Source organism: Erythrolamprus reginae, chromosome 10 (assembly GCF_031021105.1).
Source record: "Erythrolamprus reginae isolate rEryReg1 chromosome 10, rEryReg1.hap1, whole genome shotgun sequence".
NCBI classification, from domain to species: Eukaryota; Metazoa; Chordata; class Lepidosauria; order Squamata; family Dipsadidae; genus Erythrolamprus; species Erythrolamprus reginae.
Window position 1 is genome coordinate 49,528,794 of NC_091959.1, and position 20,191 is coordinate 49,548,984.

General features: G+C 47.1%; 1 protein-coding gene across 1 annotated transcript; it reads right to left on the minus strand.

Annotated features, from left to right (window-relative positions):
• Positions 1 to 101: 101 nt before the first annotated feature.
• Positions 102 to 8,552, minus strand: TMEM119 (transmembrane protein 119). The gene is made up of 2 exons (XM_070762555.1): positions 8,395 to 8,552; positions 102 to 3,270 (listed from the first exon to the last, which is right to left on the minus strand). Exon 2 carries the CDS (start codon positions 3,231 to 3,233, stop codon positions 2,310 to 2,312), a length of 924 nt encoding a protein of 307 aa, XP_070618656.1. The 5' UTR covers positions 3,234 to 3,270; positions 8,395 to 8,552; the 3' UTR covers positions 102 to 2,309.
• Positions 8,553 to 20,191: the final 11,639 nt, after the last annotated feature.

Sequence of the window (20,191 nt, forward strand, 5' to 3'; positions counted from 1 at the left end):
GGGGGGAGACCCCCTTCCATTTCTGTGCCAACAATTATTTTGCTCTTTCAGGTCTGTTGCCTGGAGAATTCAGGGCCTCATCCACACATCCACACAACGCCTGCTTTATCATTTTTTAATAGAACATACATTTATAATGGAAAAAAATACATTTGGACTCAAGGGTCAGGCAAGGAAAAGAAACATTACAGTGGTGGCATTTTATCAAACTTGGGACATTTTAAAAAAATAATCATTGGCCATGTCAACCAAATAACCATGCTGGCTGGGGAATTCTGGGAGTGGACGTGCAAACTCCTTAAAGCTCAAGTAAAAAACAGTTCTAGGTGTTTGGGCATCTGGTTTCCGCCACACACGGGTTGGGTTGGAACATCTGGAAAGTGAAGAAGAACTGTACAGGTGTTTATTTTGTGTTTTCATCAGCACGGTGTCCTTCCTGGTGTGTTAAAGTTTAGGAAGTCCTAGGAAAAGAGGCTGAGAGGTTCACAAGACCCTCTTCATGCTAAGTCAGTTGGCGTTTAGCTGGTTGCAAAGCTCCAGATGTTGCATTTTTAAGGCCCCCTTGGTGTCTCTCATTCCAAAATGGCCTTGAGTGGGCAGGAGACTCTGCCAGAGAAGGTCAAGCTACGAAACCCTCTCCCAGATAAGTCCTCAAAACTACAATAAATGTCTCGGTCAGCTAAATTTATGGATGTTTTTACTACGATTACAAGGGTCACCCCTGGGAGAACCCCAGTGGGAGGAGAAGTCATAAATATCAGCAGAACCTTTGCAAAGAGGCTGGGAAAGAAACCAAGGAGGGTTTTTGTTGTTGTTGCAAACATGGTCTCCTGGCACCCAGCTTCTTCAAGGCTTGTCGCAAACCAGGTTAATCTCCCTTGCTTCAGATGTAAGGCTTACTGGAAGGTTTTTCTTCTTCTACTTGGCCCAGAAAGATTAGCACCTGGAAATCATAAATCCAATGTCCCCCTCAAAATATAAACATGATTTTTTTAAAGACCAAAAATAAAGTTTTCCCTCCCATCACTGAGTTTTAAAAAAGAGTTCAAAGTGTTTGAATGCTGAAAAATACGGGGCCTGCTTCCTCTGTAGATCTTGACAAATGAAGAACCTGTATAGATAAAAATCCACCTTTGTTGGGCTCCATTCACTCATGAAAGTCCTCAGTATCTTCCCCTCTACTGTCTGAGTCTTTGTAGAGGAATAATTACCCAAAAAATATCTTCCCAAAGTTGGTTGGGTTGAGCAATCGGATCTCCTAAAGCAGGGGGCTCCAACCTTGGCAACTTTAAGACTTGTGGACTTTAACTCTTCGTTCTGGGAGTTGAAGTCCACAAGTCTTAAAGTTGCCAGGACTGGAGACCACTGTCCTAAAGCACCTGGAGAACTTGGAGTTCAGGATAAACCAGATTTTTTTTAAAAAAAATAATACTTGGACTGAGTGGTGGATCCATTGTACTGTACATTGTTGTCATTGCTTGGCTGGAAATTGTACTTAAATATCTGAATTCAAGTTGGCGGTTCTGAAACTATAGACAGCCACGAGGAGTTGAACTTTCAGAACTGATGCTAATAAACATAAATGAATTAATGATCGATACAAGGGACAACTAAACAGAGTTGGGCCAGGATTCGCTTTAAAAGAAGCACATGGGCAGGTCATATCTTCAAGTTTGCCCAAAAACAATCTCATCAGCAATGGAGCGGGAAAGAAAGGTCTAGATGACTTCATGACTCATAGAAAGGTTGACCAATCAACTCTTGGCCCAGAATTAAGGGTTGATATAAATAGATGATCATCCAAAGGCACATCTCAAAAACTATGTATGTGCAGGTATGTCCTCCCTGAAAATGGGGAAAGTCCTAGAGGACGAGACTGGGATGTTTCCTCCAGGTGAATTCTGGAACCACGTTGAAGTCTACGTGTCTTCAACAGGTCTTCTAAAATAAGTTCTATCTTACCTGCTCAGCTGGTTGAATAGCTACATTATGGCCATGCGGTCACTCAACTTCCTTCTCTCCCCCCCCCAGATGTGTTAAGTGACTCTCATTACCTCCCTGGGCAGGCTAGTTGGCAGGGGATGATGGGAGTCATGGTCCTGGAGGGCGCAAGACTTGGGCAAGTCTACAGAACTGAAGAAAAATCACAATAACGTAGCACTTCCAGGTGTTCCTTGGGAGGTGGCTGACGTGTCTTCTTTAAGGTAAAGATCTGCCCCCCTCTGTTTGATAAACAGATCCCTGTAGATTTCGTATTGTCGGGTGTGTCGTCCCCCCCGTCCCCCGCCAGGGATGGGAGCTGAGCCCGTTTAGTTTTGGGATTCTTCTGTGGGTTCAAGAGTCAGTGGAGAACTGGGCTCTTCCTTCAGCTCCCCACCTTCGGGGACAGGTGTGGCAGATTCCTCAGTGGGCGGGGCTTCCTTGGACTCCTCAGGTGGAGGTGGGTCGGCCTCCACCACAGATGGGACCTCTTCTTCTTTGGTCTCGGCAGCCACCGAATTGTTTGGAGCCGACATCTCTGGAGGCAGCTCAGCCTCCGTTGGCGATTTTTCCTCCCCCTCTTCCTTTTCTTCTTCTTCTTCTTCCTCTTCTTTAGAGCTGCTCTCTTCCCCACCTTCTTTTTGGGCCCCTTCCTCTTTCCCTTCAAGGGGAGGGTCTTCCATGGGGCCACTCTTCCCGTTGGCCATGACGACCTTGGTTGGAGACTTGAGGTTCTGGGCCGCAGCTAAGATGTCGGCCTGCAGTTGTTTGGTGGAATCCACCGGTTCCTCTTGACCCTCGTCCGTCGGCTTCTCGGGGACTTCGCTGAAGGACTTGGCCCCCCCGGCCTTGTCACTCTGATCCACGTACTTCTTTTTGGGAAAGGATGATGGGTAGTAGGCGGAGGCCTTGTGCTTCTGCTGGGTGATGACAGCTGCGCAGACGATGGAGAGGAAGATGAGCAGCAGGGAGCCGACCACCAGGATCAGGAGCATGTACGTCTGGAAGAAGTTGACGATGCCGTCCAGGAGGTTGAAGGAGTGCAAAGTTCCGTTGACCGAATCGACCACGAGGCTCCCCGAGGTGGGGCTCGCACTCAGCGTCGCCCTGGCCGAGGTGGGCTCGTGGGGAGACTCCTCGCTGCCTCCGCTCCCTTCGCCCTCTTCCAGGACCAGGTTCTGAATTGACCTCGAGGCACAAAAGGGCGACACCAAGAGGAGGAGAAGCAGGCAGAGATCTGGCACAGCCGCCATGGCAAGACTCGGAGGACCACACAAACGTCTGGATGGGCTGGGGGAGAAAACACACACGCAAGGGAACAGTTATTCTTCAAATCAGAGGAACCTTTTTTTCTGGAAGGATTCCTCCTTTCCACCCCGTAAATAAGTCCACAGCTAAAACAAACCGATCTGAAGGAAGGCAATCAAATATTTGGGGGGCCCCAGTCTGTTCCCTGCCTTCCCCAACACCAAATGCTCCTTTTTCATTGTCCTTTGGATAAAATCTATGCGCCTCCACCAACTGTAATAGTTGACCTTGTTTTACTTGGTTTCTATAGTTTGTTTATTGGCCGTTTGTGATGGTAATAAAAACATTTGTTTATTCTAAAATCTGCAATGATTGGAACAACAATCAACCAACCCTGAGGTTTGAACTCTTAGGCCAATTCCAGAATAGTATTATCATTAGCGTTTGGACTTATATACCGCTTCAAAGTTCTTTGGAGTTCTCTCTAAGCAGTTTACAGAACCAGCCCCATGCCCCCAACCATCTGGGCCCCCATTTTAGCAGGGAGGGAGGGAAGGAAGGAAGGAAGAGCAATAGCCCTTAAACTTATATACTGCTTCACAATGCTTTCCAGCCCTCTCTAAGTGGTTTACAGAGAGCCAGCCTCTGGCCCCCCAACAATCTGGGTCCTCATTTGACCCACCTTGGAAGGAGGGAAGGTTGAACCAACCTTGAGCCTACTGAGATTTGATCTGCCAAACTGCTGGTGATCGGCATGCCATACTGAACTCTAACCACTGCACCACCGAGGCCCCGATGGCAGTCACCATAGATCACAGACCTAAGAGGGCTGTAAGGGGCATGAATAAGCACACCAGCGTGCCCACCACCCCTGTCCCTCATTTATCTGTGTTTACATTTTTTAATATTTATTTTTATATCTGCTTGTCAGGGCCCCAAGAAGCATCTGAGAATGAAAATGATGGCCGAGACTTTGGCCTAACCCTAACTCCTACCTTCAAAATGCCGCTACAGAGCCCTGCACACCAAGACAACTAGACACAAGAACAGTTTTTTTCCTGACCACCATCACTCTGCTAAACAAATACATTAATTCTCTCAACACTGTCAAACTTTTTTCTAAGTCTGCACTTCTATCAGTACTAGCTTTTCCCATCGTTCCTATCACCCATCTCCTCCCACTCAGGACTGTATGACTGTCACTTCTTGCTTGTATCCTAAGATTTTTATTAATATTGATTGTTTCCTCATTTCCTATTTGACCCCTACGACAATCATGTTGTATCTCGTGATTCTTGACAAATGTATATTTTCTTTTTATGAAAGCATCAGCACCAAAGACAAATCCCTTGTGTGTCCAATCACACTTGGCCAATAAAGAATTCTATTCTGTCCTGTCCTATGTTCTGACAAATAAATGAAAAAATAAATAAATGAAACACTGTATATATATATATAGGGAGCCCTGGATCCCACAGCTTGGTGGTCTGACCATGTTAAGGTTAATTTCACAGGCGCAAAGACGCAGCCCAAAACCCTGGTTGCATTCGTTCACATCTGCCTTTAATTTGGGGGTGTCTCTGCAAAAGGGGGGCCAGTGAAGTTATTCTGCTCTATCCAATTTCCAAACAGCCGTGCTCTTTGTTCAGCGAAGGAGAGGGAGAACTTGGAGCCCTGCGAGGGGCTTCTGTCCACGCGGGCATCTGGGCATCTGGAGCCCGGAGTCGCTTTGCAGCCTCGGTTGCTCCCAACGGTCCCCGGGAAGGAAGGGGGTGTTTAAGGATCCCGATTTGGCCGGAGCGGAGCACAGCTGGCAGAGGGAGGCATTCCTGAACTTGGAGCCACTCAACGGAAACGGCTGAGCCATGCGAGACGGTCAAGAAAGCCGGCCAGCTCTGCCCCTGCTGCTGGGCGAGGTGGACTTTAGGGCCCCGTTCACTTATGGGGTAGATCTACACGAAGAAAGTGCAAGGAATCTCTCCCTTCCTTCTCCCTCTCTAAACTCCCACTCTTGCTCCCACTCTTACTCCCTCTTTCTCTCCTCTTTCTTTCTTTCTCTTTCTTTCTTTCTTTCTCTCTCCCCCTTCTTTTCTATCTCTCTCTCTTTCTCCCTCTATCTGTCTGTCTCTACCTCTCTCACACAGTCTAGGATCCCCAGGGAGCAGCCCAGGGGTGTCCTTCTGCACATAGTCAGAGGCTAACCCTTCCCTTGAGACTGCCCAGGCTTTGGGACTTTTTCCAAATTCCAGATGTTTTGCTAAAAGCAGCCACGCTGAAAACCAACCCTTTCTTGACCAGCTGAGGGCAATACAGGCACACTCCCCCCCTTGCTCAGCCCGGAGCCTTCCCGCAGCCCTCAGAGTGGGTGGTCTGGCCATCTGGATGTCTGGGGAGGGGGCTGGAACAGCTGGAAGGCCCTAGATGGGCTGCCAGATGTGACCGGTCCCCCTTCTCCCACTTTCCAGCAGTGGCTTGGCTTCTCAACTCTCCCGAAACTTCAGCAGAGCAAAGTTGGGGATGGTGGCAAATGGGGGGATACCAAGAGGGGGAATTTTCCGGGCCAGGAGCTACCACGGAGGAGCCCTCCACAGCCCCCTGGACCACATTTTGATCTCCATCCTCTGCACTGGGTTGGATTTTCTTAACGAAGGATGCTGCCATAAAAGGCCCTTCAGCTTCCAACTTCCTTCTTTGCTTCCCTGCCTCCCTCCTCCCCCCAAAGGGGCACCCACATTTTTGGGGTGGGGGTACATCTCAGGGCCCGGTGACTACAGAGCCCACTTTCTAGCTCCTCAAACGGGCTTTTTGCCCTGTCTGGCATCTCAAAAGCATTGCGTTCCCAGGATGAAAAGCTGATTAAGGTGGGATGGGGGTGTCTGCCTCCCCCCTCCCTTTTAAGGACCCCCTCCTTTTAATAGAAACCAACCAGATGTTTCTGAACACCTCAGACGGCACCCGTCCCACTTTGAGTAGCCACAAATAAATAGACGGCTGCTGAGCTCAGCTGCCTAAAACTTGGTGTAAACTTCAAACCTAAGAGTAGCCCAATAAAAAACAACAACTCCATCATGGTCCTTTTACCCCTCACCCAAACAACTGTCCCGCAAACTTATAAAATAGCATTATGAACCATTGATAAAAGGATGAACAAATTCAAAATGACAAAACTCTAACTCAAGTTTAGAAACTTAAAACTTGCATCTATACTGATAGTAAAGATCTTAAAAGCTGTAATCGGGTCAACAGATGGGTTGACACCACTTATGACTTCTGATAAACTTAACGATAGGAATTTAACTTTTCTTTCTTCTTCTTCTTTCTTTTATTCTTAACTTTTCCTCTTCTCTTTTCTTTCCCTTTTTCTTTCCTTCTCTTTCTCTCTCTTTAGCCTTATTTTCTTTTATATATGTAAGCGTGTGTTTGGATTTATAATTGCATACTCTAAATTCATATACATTTGTACCAATATTCACATAGTCCTTTTGCTTTATGTATCCCCTATTTATCTCCAATAAAGTTTATATTTTCTTTTTTAAAAAATCGTCTTTTTTTAAATCCCTCTGCTGCAGCATCTGGGAAGAAGGTGTCCTCCTCCCTTCCTCATTCCCGGGAATGCCTCCAAGCCCCTGGCTTTGCTCTTGGTCTTCCCTCCGCCTCCCTCCCTCCTTCCCATAACATCTTCTCTCCACCCACTTTGGCTTTCTGTAATCTGAGATCTCTCTGAGTCTCCTGGGCAGGAACAAATGATCAAACGGCAATTAAATCAACAGTCCAGACTCCGCTTGGGATCCAGCCCCCCCCCCCACCTCCAAAGAGCCAGCTGCAGACTCCGGACCACAACGGGGGGTGTTTAATTCTACTTTGTTTCAGGGGTGGGGGCTCCCCTGGACTTCCCAGCCCCCTGGACACCCCCTCCCAGGAACACGGCCATCTAATCTGTACTTGGACTCACTGAGTCAAAAACACAAAAGAAAGAAAGATAGATGGATGGATGGATGGATGGATGGATGGATGGATGGATGGATAGATAGATAGACAGACAGATAGATAAATAGATATGATAAAGTAGATAGGAAGGAAAGAAGGAAGGAAGGAAGGGCTTTCCACTTGGCTGTTTTTAGCAAAACATCTGGAATTTGGAAAAGGTTTCAAAGCCTGGGCAGTCTCAGGGAAGGGTTAGCCTCTGACCATGTGAAGAAGGACATCCCTGTGCTGCTTCCCAAGGATCCTAGATTGTGTGAAAGAGATAGAGACAGACAGATAGAGAGAGAGAGGAAGAGAGGAAGAGATAGAAAAGAAGGGGGAGAGAGAGAGAAAAGAAAGAAAAAAGAAAGAAAGAAGGAAAGAAAGAAAGAAGGAAGAAAGGAAGAAAGAAAGAAAGGAAGGAAGGAAGAAAGAAAGAAAACGAGAGAGAGAGGTGGGAAGAGAGAAGATAGAAGGACTTATGAATGTGTGATTTGAAAAGCGAGGCAAGTCCCTTCAAATTTACTTCTTGTGAATATTTTCAAGCCAGCCATCAGGGGGAGAATGCATCCACTCCAAATACCAACCCTAAGGGCTATCAATAGAGGATGGTTCTGGGAGGGAAGGGGGGGGTCTTCTCTCTTTCCGTCCCCCAGGCTCCAAGTGCAGCAGAGGAGGCACCACAGGGAGGGCCCCGCTTGTGAGTCGAGAAGAAGCCCTGGGCTGGGGAAAGGAAGCCTCTCAGTTCAGGGAAGGGATGGAGAGAGGAGAGACCTGGTGAAGATAAGGATGAGAATCGGAGCTTGGGACCCCCCAGACCTCCCCTCAAAAGTGGTTCTGACCCAACCCCAGCTCTGCAACTTTGTGGGAGCAGACAGGCGCCCTGCAAAAGTTTGCGCAAGAGCCCCTTGGTGTTCAAGGAGCCTCCTTGGGCCACTGAAGTCTACCAGATAGAAGCATCCCCTCCACTGCTCCCAGTGGCCACCCTCCAGGTGCAAGGCTGGGCAGGGGAAGGGGGGATTCTGCTGACTGGCCCTCAGGTGCCCCGCTGGCTCTTTCTGCACCCCTGGAGTGAAAAGGGGGGCCTCGGGGGGTCTTCCGAAGAGTCTCCCCATTGCCAGGAAGAAGAATGGGCAGGAGACCCCCCAAGGGAGGGGACTCAGCTGAGCTGCCAAGCAGGGGAAGCGCCAGGCAGGGACTCACCCGGGGGAAAAGGAGGCCAGGAGGCAGCTGGTTCCGCTCGGGACGTTTTGTCCTCCGAGTTGGGCCGCCTGGAGGGGCTCAGCTCTGCTCCGCTCGGCTCTGCGTCCTGGGCAGCTCTGAGCCAGGCCAGCTTGTTTGCATTAAGTCTGGTTTCATGTGGGAATGGGAGGGAAGGAAGAGGGAAGGGCAGGACGGCCCCAAACAGCTCCCCTCGCCCTCCCCTCCCCTCCTCTTTTCTTCTGGAGGCAGAAGCCCCCCCCTTCCTCCTCCTCCTCGCTGGGAGGGGCCGGGCAAAGCATGAAGGGGGGGGGATTCATGTCCCGCACATCTTTCCCAAAGGCAGAGCTTGTAATCCAGGAGTAGCCCACCAGAAATTAATCTTTTCTTTCTTTCTTTCTTTCTTTCTTTCTTTCTTTCTTTCTTTCCCTTTCTCTCTCTCTTTCTTTCTCTTTCTCTTTCCTTTCCTTCCTTTTCCTTTCTCTCTTTCTATTTTCTTCCTTCTTCCTGTCTTCTTTCCTTTCCTTCCTTCCTTTCCCTCCCTCCTCTTCTTCTTTCCTTTCCTTTCCTTCCTTTTCTTCCCTCTTTCTTCCTTCTTTCTTTCTTTCCTCCCTTCCTTGCTCCCTTCCTTCTTTCTTTTCCTTCCTTTCCCTTCCTCCCTTCTTTCCTTCCTTCCTTTCCCTCCCTCCCTTCTTTCCTTCCTTCCTTTGAAGTCCAAAAGTCATAGAAGAGCCAACTGTTGCCTACCCCTAGCCAAGTTAGTAGTGGCTTCCCCAGCCAAGACCCAGGTCTGACGGATTGTGTGAACGGGGCAAGAAGAATCACTTGGGGGGACACTTTACTAATTCCTTCTTTCCTTCTCCTTCCTTCCTTTTCTTACCCATGGCAGTTTGGGACGAAAGAAATGCCGGTTTGTTCCAACTTGGAACCTCGTGTTTCAGCCTCCGAGTCCATTGCTCCAACCAGGCGCTGCTCCCTCAACTGACCAGAGTCCAAATCTAAATGAAAATGTGGGTGAAAACTTGCTTTCGAGGCAGGAACGAGACGCAAAGATCAGGCTCAAAGCAGCCAAGTCTGTGGCAAGTTCTTCCTAATTATTTGCCCCAGGAGCACAAGGGGGCCTCTGAGCACGCACCGAGTTTCTTCTCCTCCAAAAACAGCCCTGCTGGGTTTGCTCTTCTCCTCAATTATCGCATCGCACTGACGCAAGATTGCTGGAGAAGGCAGACATTGGCATCGTGCTCAGCTGGAGTGTGGTTTGGTTCTGGTTTAGCCTGTCGCAGGAGCATGATTGTGAGTGGGGCCTGTTGCGGCTTATTCCACAATCCCTGGGCAAATTGGATAATTTAAGTCAATTAGATGCCAGCAAATGAAATGAGGGCGCTACGTTTTCCTAGTCAATACAATGGAGGAATGTCGAATTATGCAGCAAGTCCCTCCTCTTCCTCGCCTCTGCCAGAGAACCATAGTTTTATTCCAGTCAAGCCTGCACATGAAATTTGAAACTTTCCTCTCCTCCGAGTTTTTTAAGGACCCCAGGAGAGCGCAGGGAGGAGGCCGGGAGAAAGAGGGCAGGGGAGAGTTAAGTTGGTTTTAAAAAATGATTTTTCTCCCCCCTCTAAAATGCCTTATCAGGCTCGTAAAATACATGGCTGTCACATGCCGGGGAATTCTTGCTGGAGCGCAGAAGGAATTCCAAGACACTGAACTTTTTCCTGTGAGAAAGAAAAATCAAATGAAGCCGAGACTGGGGAAATACACTGCTCAAAAAAATAATAAATGGAACCCTTAAACAGCAGAATATGACTCCCAAGTCAATCAAACTTCTGTGAAATCAAACTGTCTACTTAGGAATCAACACTGATTGACAGCCAATTTCACCTGCTGTTGTGCAAATGGAATAGTTGTGCCAGTGAAAAATTCAATTCATTCAGATCTAGGGTGGGTTCTTTGAGGTTCCCTTTATTTTTTTTTGAGCAGTATGTTTATATATATTTATATTTATTCATTTGTCCAATGCACAAATACATAGGAAGAAAAATAGACATGTGGTAATATAAAAGAAGGTGAAGGTGAACTTAGAGGAGAGGATATATGAAAGGAAGAGAATATATAAGATAGGTGGAAGAAAGGAAAGACGATTGGACAGGGGACGAAAGGCACACCAGTGACCTTATGGACGCCCCTTACTTATGCACTTAGGCACTTATGTTTGCCAAGGTTGCTGCCTTTCAGTTTTCCTGGCTATTTTTCCTCCCCAAAAATGATGTGGCTGTTGAGTGGATGGAAAACACAAGGCAGCTGAGAATTCAAAGCTTCAAAAGAGGGGGAATTTCAGAGGGTGGGAATCGGACGGAGGGCACCGAAGAGGTGGTGGGGCTCGAAGGCTGGCAGGTCTTTCTGAGTGGCAGCCAAGCATAGCTCCCACTCTGGACCAGGCCCCCAATAATAATAATAATAATTTAATGATAATAATAATTTATTAGATTTGTATGCCGTCTCTCTCTGAGGACTCGGAGCGGCTCACAACAAGCAAAACATTATATACAAATCCAATATTAAAACAGTTTTTAAAACCCCTATTTTTTTTTTTAAAAAAGGTCACAAGGCCCCCTGGGGTGCAGCAGGAGACTAACCCCCCCCCAATGAGAAAAGGACTCGTGCCCAGCCTGGAAAGGCCCCCAGGGTTGCAGAATTACAGAACCCCAAACCTGGCAATATTGGGCAACATCACCCCATTCGCATTCAGTGCCTTCCCTGGAGGAATCATGCTGGCTGGGGAATTCTGGGAGTTGAAGTCCACAGAGATTAAAATCAACTGGGGAATTCTGGGAGTTGAAGTCCAGAGAGCACAAAGTCACCTAGAAACCCCGACCGAAGGCCTCCTCGCCTCTCTCCGAAATCCGTCTTTGCAGGGGCTCCCAGCATGCAGGGGTGGCTTGGCCGAGTGGCAGGCAGGCTGGACGGCTGGCCACCCCACAAGGGAGTCCCTCCCAGGCTAAAATGATGCTGCTTGTGGCTTGCTCAGCCTCAGGGTCACCGTAGTCCTCTCTAATTTAGCTCTGGTGGAGGGACCATCCCGGCTGAAACCCTTTGGAGACGCTCAAGCACAAGCACGGCCCTAACCGGCAATTTAGCTCAATTCTCTGTCCAGGCTCCGCTTGTAATTTGGGCTGGGTTTTTTTTTTTATTTCTCCCTCTCCCTCCCTCTCTTTCTTGCTCTCTCTTCCAGCTGAGTCAGCAGCTCCACACCCAACTGTTAAGTGGCTGCAAGGAAGGTCTTCATTGCCTAGAGATTTGCACACCCAAAGGAAATTATTTGGCTCTAAAGAGCCTGCTGGTGGCATCACCAGGGCTGGTTTGACTCACAAAGTTTCGTTTAGCAACTGTTTGAGGTCACAGCGGCACAGCGGACAAGGGGATAGATGGGCAACTCATCAAATTTGCAAATATTACGAAACTGGCAGGAATAGCCAATTCTCCAGAAGGTGGGTGCAAAATAAAGAAGGATCTTGACGTGGTTGGTCAATCCACAGCAATTGAATTGAAACCTGCCTGGGATAAACATAGATCCATCCTGAGATAAAATACAGGAAATAGTAGAAGGGCAGACGAGATGGACCAGGAGGTCTTTTTCTGCCCTCAGTCTTCTATGTTTCTATGAATGAGGAAGGAAGGGAGAAAGGAAGAGAAGGAAGGAAGGAAGGAAGGAAGGAAGGAAGGAAGGAAGGAAGGAAGGAAGGAAGGATCCACAGTCACTGAATGTAAACCTGCCTGGGATAAACATAGATCCATCCTGAGATAAAATACAGGAAATAGTATAAGGGCAGACGAGATGGACCAGGAGGTCTTTCTCTGCCGTCAATTTTCTATGTTTCTGTTTCTATCTTGACAAACTTGAACAATGAGTGGTGCCATCTAACAACATGAAATTCAAGGGTGAAAAGTCAGGTTCTACATTTAGGCAAGAAAAACCAAATGCACAAGTACAGTGTATGTGGTACTTTGCTCAACTGTAGTAACTAAGAGAGGGACCTTGGAGTCCTAGTGGACAACCATTTAAATGTGACCCAGCCATGTGCAGCAGCTGCCAAAAAAGCCAACACAGTTCTAGGATGCATCAACAGAGGGAGAGAATCAAGATCATGTGAAGCGTTAATACCACTTTGTAAGGCCACACGTGGAATCCTGCATTCAGTTTTGGTCACCACGATGCAAAAAGGATGTTGAGACTCTAGAAAAAGTGCAAAGAAGAGCAACAAAGATTGGAGGCTAAAACATAGGAAGAACGGTTGCAGGAACTGGGTTTATGTCTAGTTTAATGAAGAGAAGGACCAGGGGAGACATGAGAGCAGCCTTCCAGTATCTCAGGGGTTGCCACAAAGAAGGAGTCAAGCTATTCTCCAAAGCACAAGAAGGAAGGAAGGAAGGAGGGAGGGAAGGAAGGAAGGAAGGAAGGAAGGAAGGAAGGAAGGAAGGAAGGAAGGAAGGAAGGAAGGAAGGAGGGAAAGGACCAAGGGACACATGATAGCAGCCTTCCAGTATCTCAGGGGTTGTCGCAAAGGAGTCAACATATTCTCCAAAGCAGCTGAGGGTAGAACAAGAAGCAATGGGTGGAAACTAAACAAGGAGAGAAGCAACTGAGAACTAAGGAGAAATTTCCTGACAGTGAGAACAATTAACCAGTGGGACAGAAGTTGCCTCCAGAAGTTGTGAATGCTCCAACACTGGAAGTTTTTAAGCAGAGGTTGGATAGCCATCTGTCTGAAGTAGTGTAGGGTTTCCTGCCTAAGCAGGCGGCTGGTCCCCCCCCCCCCCCTGGGCTATTGCCCACCGCCGCCACTATTGGCACCCTCCTCGGGAGGCCGCCAAAGGTTGCTTTGAAAGTCGGCCCCCTCGCGCCCATGGCTTCTCGTCGCTAATAGCGGCGGCAGGCAATAGCTGGGGGAGGGGCGGCTTCTGCAAGTGGGAGCTCCAGGGCTGAGGCTTCCACTTGTGGCTGTCCCCACCCGCCCGATCCGTCCTTCTCTTCGGCTTTCTTGGGGCGCAGCTCCTCCCACAGCGGTGGCTGCAGTGGCGCTGGCGATCCGGCCGCTAGCCGCTCCGAGCGCTGTGGGAACGTCCACCCCTCTCACAGTCCTGTCCCGGGCTGTCAGTCAAGGGGCTGCTTCCCATCCCCCTGCCAGCTTGCTCAGAACATTCAAACTAAGGAAAACCTTCGCCGGCCTCCACAGAGAAGAAAGGAAGAGAGAGGATGAGAGAGAGAGAGCAACAGAGAAAGAAAGAAAGAACAAGAGAGAGAAAGCATGAGAGAGAGAGAAAGAAAATAAGAGAGAACAAGAGAGAAAGAAAATAAGAGAGAACGAGAGAGCAACAGAGAGAGAGAGAAAGAACAAGAGAGAGAAAGCATGAGAGAAAGAAAATAAGAGAACGAGAGAGCAACAGAGAAAGAACAAGAGAAAGCATGAGAGAAAGAAAATAAGAGAGAGAACGAGAGAGAGAGCAACAGAGAAAGAACAAGAGAGAGAAAACATGAGAGAAAGAACAAGAGAGAGAGAAAGAAAATAAGAGAGAGAACGAGTGAGAGAGAGAAGGAAAGCAAGAGAGAAAAAGAGATAGCAAGAGAGAAAGCAAGAGACAGGGAGAGGAAAGGAGAGAGAGAAATGAGAACAAAAAGGGGAGAAAAAAGGAGAAATGAGAAAATGATTGAGGCAGAGAATGAGAGGAGAAACAAAAGAGGTGATTCTTGAAGCATATGGTAAAAAGAACCCAAATAATAAGAAAAACCCCCCAGCCCACACCTGTTTTTGAAAAGAATAAGAGGAAAAAACCCAGCCCTCAACTGGTTTTGGAAATGGTTCGAGTGTGCATACACTCACACATACATAAGGGGGGGAGAGAGACAGGGATGGAAAAAGAGGAGAAGTGAGAGGGAGAAGGAATGAGGGGAAAAGGGAGGAAGAGAGAGAAATGAGAAACATGAGAGAAAAAAGGGGGAAAGACAGGAGAAGTACCCAGAAATGAGACAGTGGTATAAATTTGAGGAGGGATGATTGATGATTGACTGTATTTATAAGGGGATGTTACATGGGATTGTATATATGATTGTATATGTATCTCTCTCTTGCCTTCTTCCTCTCTCTCACTCTCTTCCTTCCTTTCTCATCTCTCACTCTTTCTTTCTTTCTTTCTCTATCTTGCTTTCATCCTCTCTCTCTCTCTTCCTTCCTCTCTCATCACTCTCTCTTTTTCTTTCTTTCTTTCTTTCTCTTTCTCTCTCCCCCTCTTTCTCTATCTCTCCCCCTCTTGCTCTTTTTCTCACTTTCTCTTGCTTTCTTTCTCTCACTCTTTCTCTCTCTCGTTCTCTCTCTTGCTATCTCTTTCTCTCCCCCTCTTTCTCTCTCTCTCTTTCTCACTTTCTGTCTATCTTGCTCTGTCGCTCTCACTCTCTCTTGTTCTCAGGACGCTGGCGAAAGTGCTTTTCTTTTTTTTTAAAAAAAATTTTTATTGAATTTTTAAAAAGGACAAACAAGGACATACAACAATAAACATTTAAGGAGCTACCATTGCTCCTCTTGTCGTAGAAGTCTAACTAATACAAAAATATAAAAATCCTAACTATGATCAGATCAAAGCAGAAATGTCATACATGTAAATTACATTCTTGTTAATTTTTAACTCTATATTTTCAGTATTAAACTTATTAATTAAACTTTTTTATATTTTAAAATATTCTATGTTTATACAAACAGAAAAAACAAGAGAAAAAAGTTATTAGTAATACTATTTAATATTTCATTCTATATTATAGTTAATTATTAATGCCATTTTTAAAATTCCACCAATCGTATACTTTATCCCATATTTTATAATATTCTGTTTCAGTTTGGTTATTTAAACGTTTAGTCATCATATCTAGTTCTGCACATTCTATAATTTTTTTTAATACTTCAGTATCTTTTGGTATTGTATTTTCTTTCCATTTCTGTGCGAATACTATTCGTGCCGCAACCAATATATGTATTATTAAATAATAAATTTCTTTTTTATACTTTGTATTTGAAATACCCAATAAAAACAGTTCAGGAGATTTTTTGATCTTTTCCTTTGTTATTTCATTTATCTAGTTCTCTACTTTGTTCCAAAATATTTTTGTCTCAGGACATGTCCACCATGCATGATAATATGTACCAATTTCTTTTTTACATTTCCACCATATAGGTGATACAGATGAAAACATTTTAGAAATTCTATACAGTGGAAGGTGCCATCTATAAAACATCTTAATTTGATTTTCGGCGAAAGTGCTTTTCAATGTCCCTGCCAGCCCGCCCGGAACATTCAAATTTTTTTTTAAAAAGCCAGTTTTCTTTCTTTTTCGGCAAGAAAAACCTTGGCCGGCGGAGGAGAGAGAGAGGTGGGTGGGCGGGTGGCAGCGGAGAGTAGCCAGGGGCTCGAGGGGGCTAGAGGCGTGGGGGAGGCTGGGGGGGCCGCGGCGTGTGCGCCCTTGGAAAAGGGTGTGCGGGGCCGGGGGGCGTTTTGGGGTGCGCTGGCTAAGGCGTGAGCAGCCTACAGCTACAGGGAACGCTCCGGCCGCCCAAGCCTCGTTCCCCAACGCCGCCACCGCGAAGGGGCTCCTACCTTCGCCTGTGCGAGCGAGGAGCTGGAGCTCGGCGTCGGCGCTGCTCACTGGGCACAAATTACTGCGGACGCCAGGGGGACGGCAAAACCGTCCGGGGCCCCCCCATTTGTCAATTTGGCCGGGCCCCTGACGCCACCAGTAGTACCGCCCTATCGGCGGCCCTGGGGGGACAGCTTCTGCAAGTGGGAGCTCCAGGGCTGAGGCTTCCACTTGTGGCTGTCCCCGCCCGCCCGATCCGTCCTTCTCTTCGGCTTTCTTGGGGCGCAGCTCCTCCCACAGCGGTGGCTGCAGCGGCGCTGGCGATCCGGCCGTTAGCCGCTCCGAGCGCTGTGGGAACGCCCACCCCTCTCACAGTCCTGTCCCTGTCCCTGTCCTGTCCACAGAGAAGAAAGGAAGAGAGAGAACGAGAGAGAGTTCCCACTTGCAGGAGCCGCCTCGCGGCACACCTGACCATGTCTCACGGCACACTAGTGTGCCGCGGCACACCGGTTGAAAAACACTGCTCCAGACTATATGGAAAAGGGCTATTCTCATTGAAGTTATTGAATGTTGTATTAAATAGTAATGTTCCTTGTTCATCTGATTTTCAATAATGCCAAGCAAAAATATTTCAGGTTTCATTTCTAGTTAAATCTTTGTTATTTCCTTTATCCATTTCTGAAGTTTGTGCCAGACTTCTTTAACTTGTCTGCAGGTCCACCACATATGGAAGTATGAGCCTTGTTTCTCACCACACTTCCAACAATTAGGCTTGAGGTTAGCGTCCATTTTTGCTAATCTTTCGGGGGGCATATGTAGTGATTATCTCAGATCCAAAGAAATAAGCGACTTGGTCCATGGTTTTGCCGGAATCTAACACGACTGACAAGGAAACCTTTACCTTTTACCCTAAGTCCTATTTTATTTTATTTTACAAAATTACAAATAAAGCTTTTTTAAAAAACAAAACTCTTCGGTGTTCTTTTTTAGGCATTGCACCCCAGTTCTGCCCACTTTTTTTGGAATTCAGTCCTTGACAGGCTGTTTCAAGGTTGTAGCAGCTTTGAAGCTGACTTAACTGCCCATTTTATGGGCCTATATGTTTATTTTGGCATTATTGTGATTCCAGTGGGTCAAAAAAAAAAAAGACATAGAAAGGGGTTATCTTTGGTTCCTAGAATCATATATCAGAAAGGGGGGGGGGGCTGATGTCTAAATAAAACCAATTAAATTTAAGTTTCTAAAACTAAATTAAACCTTTTAAATCGGGGATGTCCAACCTTGGTCATTTTAAGGCCATTTTAAGACCTGTGGACTTCCAATTCCCAGAATTCCCCCAGAATCTTGGGAGTTGAACTCCAGAGGTTTGAAAGCTCCCAGGGGTGGGTTGCCCCTGACTTAAATCTAAGTTTTTTTTTAAAAAAATTAAAACATTCCTGATTTCGAAGGCTTTTTCCTCCACTTAGCACCCAGTCCAACTGCTAAGACCCCACTCCAAAACCATCAGCCTTTTCATACCGCTTAATGGCAGCAGGAAACAAAAAACAAAAAAACCCCATATGTACAATTTTAAGGCACTTCTGCCCTTGGTTTTTTGGCAGGGGAAACAGCGTCTGTGCTGGGCGGAGCTGATGCCATCTCTATGGCTCCCGCCTCTTGCTGGTCCTGGTAGAGGGAGCAAGGGGGCTGGAAGCAGGAGACGAATCCGCACTTCCCTCCAGGCGGTGAGCCTCCAAGTCCGCCCTCTGCTGCAGGATGAACTCCGCATTGGTGATGGGGACTCCCGCCTCCTGAGCTGGTTTGCAGCGCGACAGGTCCTCAGGGCAGGACACTACTATACATTTCTCCTGAAATCGGTTACAAAAAAAAAAGGTCAGATTGTCCCCTTTCCCTGTTTCAAGACATGAGTCACACGTTTCTTGCGTCTCAATTTGCCTGTCTGCTGGGACCCAGGAGAAGAGCCTTCTCTGTGGCGGCCCCGACCCTCTGGAACCAGCTCCCCCCAGATATCAGAGTTGCCCCCACCCTCCTTGCCTTTTGCAAGCTCCTTAAGACCCACCTCTGTTGTCAGGCATGGGGGAACTGAGACTTTCCCTTCCCCCTAGGCTTACAGAATTTATACATGGGATGCCTTCCCAGAAGCCTCCCGAACGCCGGTTCGTAACTCGAACAAAGTTCGTAAGAAGAGGCAAAATTTTGCTGAACCCCGGGTTCGGTTCGGGAGGTTGCTGGGAAGCCCCCCAGGCCGGCTGCGACCTTTTAAAACACCCGCGCCGCTTCGCAGCTGTCTCCCGAAGCCGAACGAGGAAGTTCAGCTTTGCCGTTCGGCTTCAGGAGACAGCTGCGAAGCGGCGCGGGTGTTTTAAAAGGTCGCAGCCCCCCGGGCCGGCTGTCACCTTTTAAAACAGCCGCGCGGCTTCCCAGCAGTCACCGAAAGCCGTTTTTTTGCGGGGGTTTTTTTGGTTGCACGGATTAATTGACTTTACATTGTTTCCTATGGGAAACAATGTTTCGTCTTACGAACCTCCTCCTTGCACCAATTAAGTTCGTATCATGAGGTATGACTGTATTGGATTTGTACACTGTTTATTATTGTTGTGAGCCGCTCTGAGTCTCCGGAGAGGGGCAGCATACAAATCTAATAAATTACTATTATTATTATTATTATTATTATTATTATTATTATTGTTGTTGTTGTTGTTGTTGTTATTTGCAGAAAAGATGTGAAGATTTAAGACATTTGTATGAATCCCATGAATCAATATTTTACCCCCAACATGAAACATCAAAGTAAAGAAGTCATTTCTGTTAATCCATACAATACATTGAGTGTTTCGTTCTCACTTAATACTTTTCTTACGGAATTTTCTTTTTCCTCGATTGCAGTTTGAGGACTGGAGACTTCGGAGCTGGAAGCTCTTACTTCCATTTCTAGTGTGGTCATCCTGTTGTCCTTTTCCTGGAGTTTTTCTTCCAATTCCTCGTTTATCCTTTCTAGTTCTTCTACTTCACGCTGTAGATTGTTTGAACAAAGAAAGTTGTGTTATTAGGAAATGGAACCCAGCTCTTCCAGATATTATTTTCAAAGGTGGAGAAAAAGTTTAGCTATTATTGGTGGTAGCTCTGAAACTTGCAGAGTTAATTTTAGATTTCAGAAGCTCTGAAGATCATTCATAACAACTCCAATATTTTGAGTGTAGCCTGAAACAGTGAAAATTATCAGAAAAACAGACAGTTTTGTACTAGAATAGTAAGAGCTGCGGCATCAGAGGAGGATGAATATAAGCAAAACTAATTTCAGAACTACATCTCCTCATTTATAAAAGGTCACCCAGGGCCATTTCATGCATCTATTGGGAAAACACTTTGCTTTTTCACATGACAGAAATTTCCAATATCTTGTTTCCTGCAACCATGGATTTAAAAGCACCCTTCTATATACAGTCATACCTCGTCTTACGAACCTAATTGCTTCCCAGGGGAGGTTCGTAAGACGAAAAGTTCGTAAGACGAAACATGGTTTCCCATAGGAAACAATGTAAAATCAATTAATCCGTGCAACGCAAAACAACCCCCGCAAAAAACCGCCGCCGCCCTGCTGTCACCTTTTGAAACAGCCGGGGGGCTTCTCAGCGGCCTCCCGAACCCCAAACCCGGAAGTTCGGCAAAAGTTTGCGTTCGGGAGGCTGCTGAGAAGCCCTGCCCCCTGGCTGTCACCTTTTAAAACAGCCGGGGGGCTTCTCAGCGGCCTCCTGAACCCCAAACCCGGAAGTTCGGCAAAAGTTTGCGTTCGGGAGGCTGCTGAGAAGCCCCGCCCCCTGGCTGTCACCTTTTGAAACAGCCGGGGGGCTTCTCAGCGGCCTCCTGAACCCCAAACCCGGAAGTTCGGCAAAAGTTTGCGTTCGGGAGGCTGCTGAGAAGCCCCGCCCCCTGGCTGTCACCTTTTAAAACAGCCGGGGGGGCTTCTCGGCGGTCTCCTGAACACCGAAGAATCCCCCGGCTGTTTCAAAAAGCGACAGCTGGGCGGCGGGGCTTCTTGGTGGCGGCGGCCGTGGGTTCGTAAGAAGAAAAAAGTTTGTAAGAAGAGGCAAAAAAATTCTGTCTTTTAAGTATTGGATTTGTACACTGTTTATTATTGTTGTGAGCTGCTCCGAGTCTCCGGAGAGGGGCGGCATACAA

Coding starts and splice junctions, on each gene's coding strand:
- TMEM119 (XM_070762555.1), bottom strand. CDS start 3,233: ATGGCGGCTGTGCCAGATCTCTGCCTGCTTCTCCTCCTCTTGGTGTCG.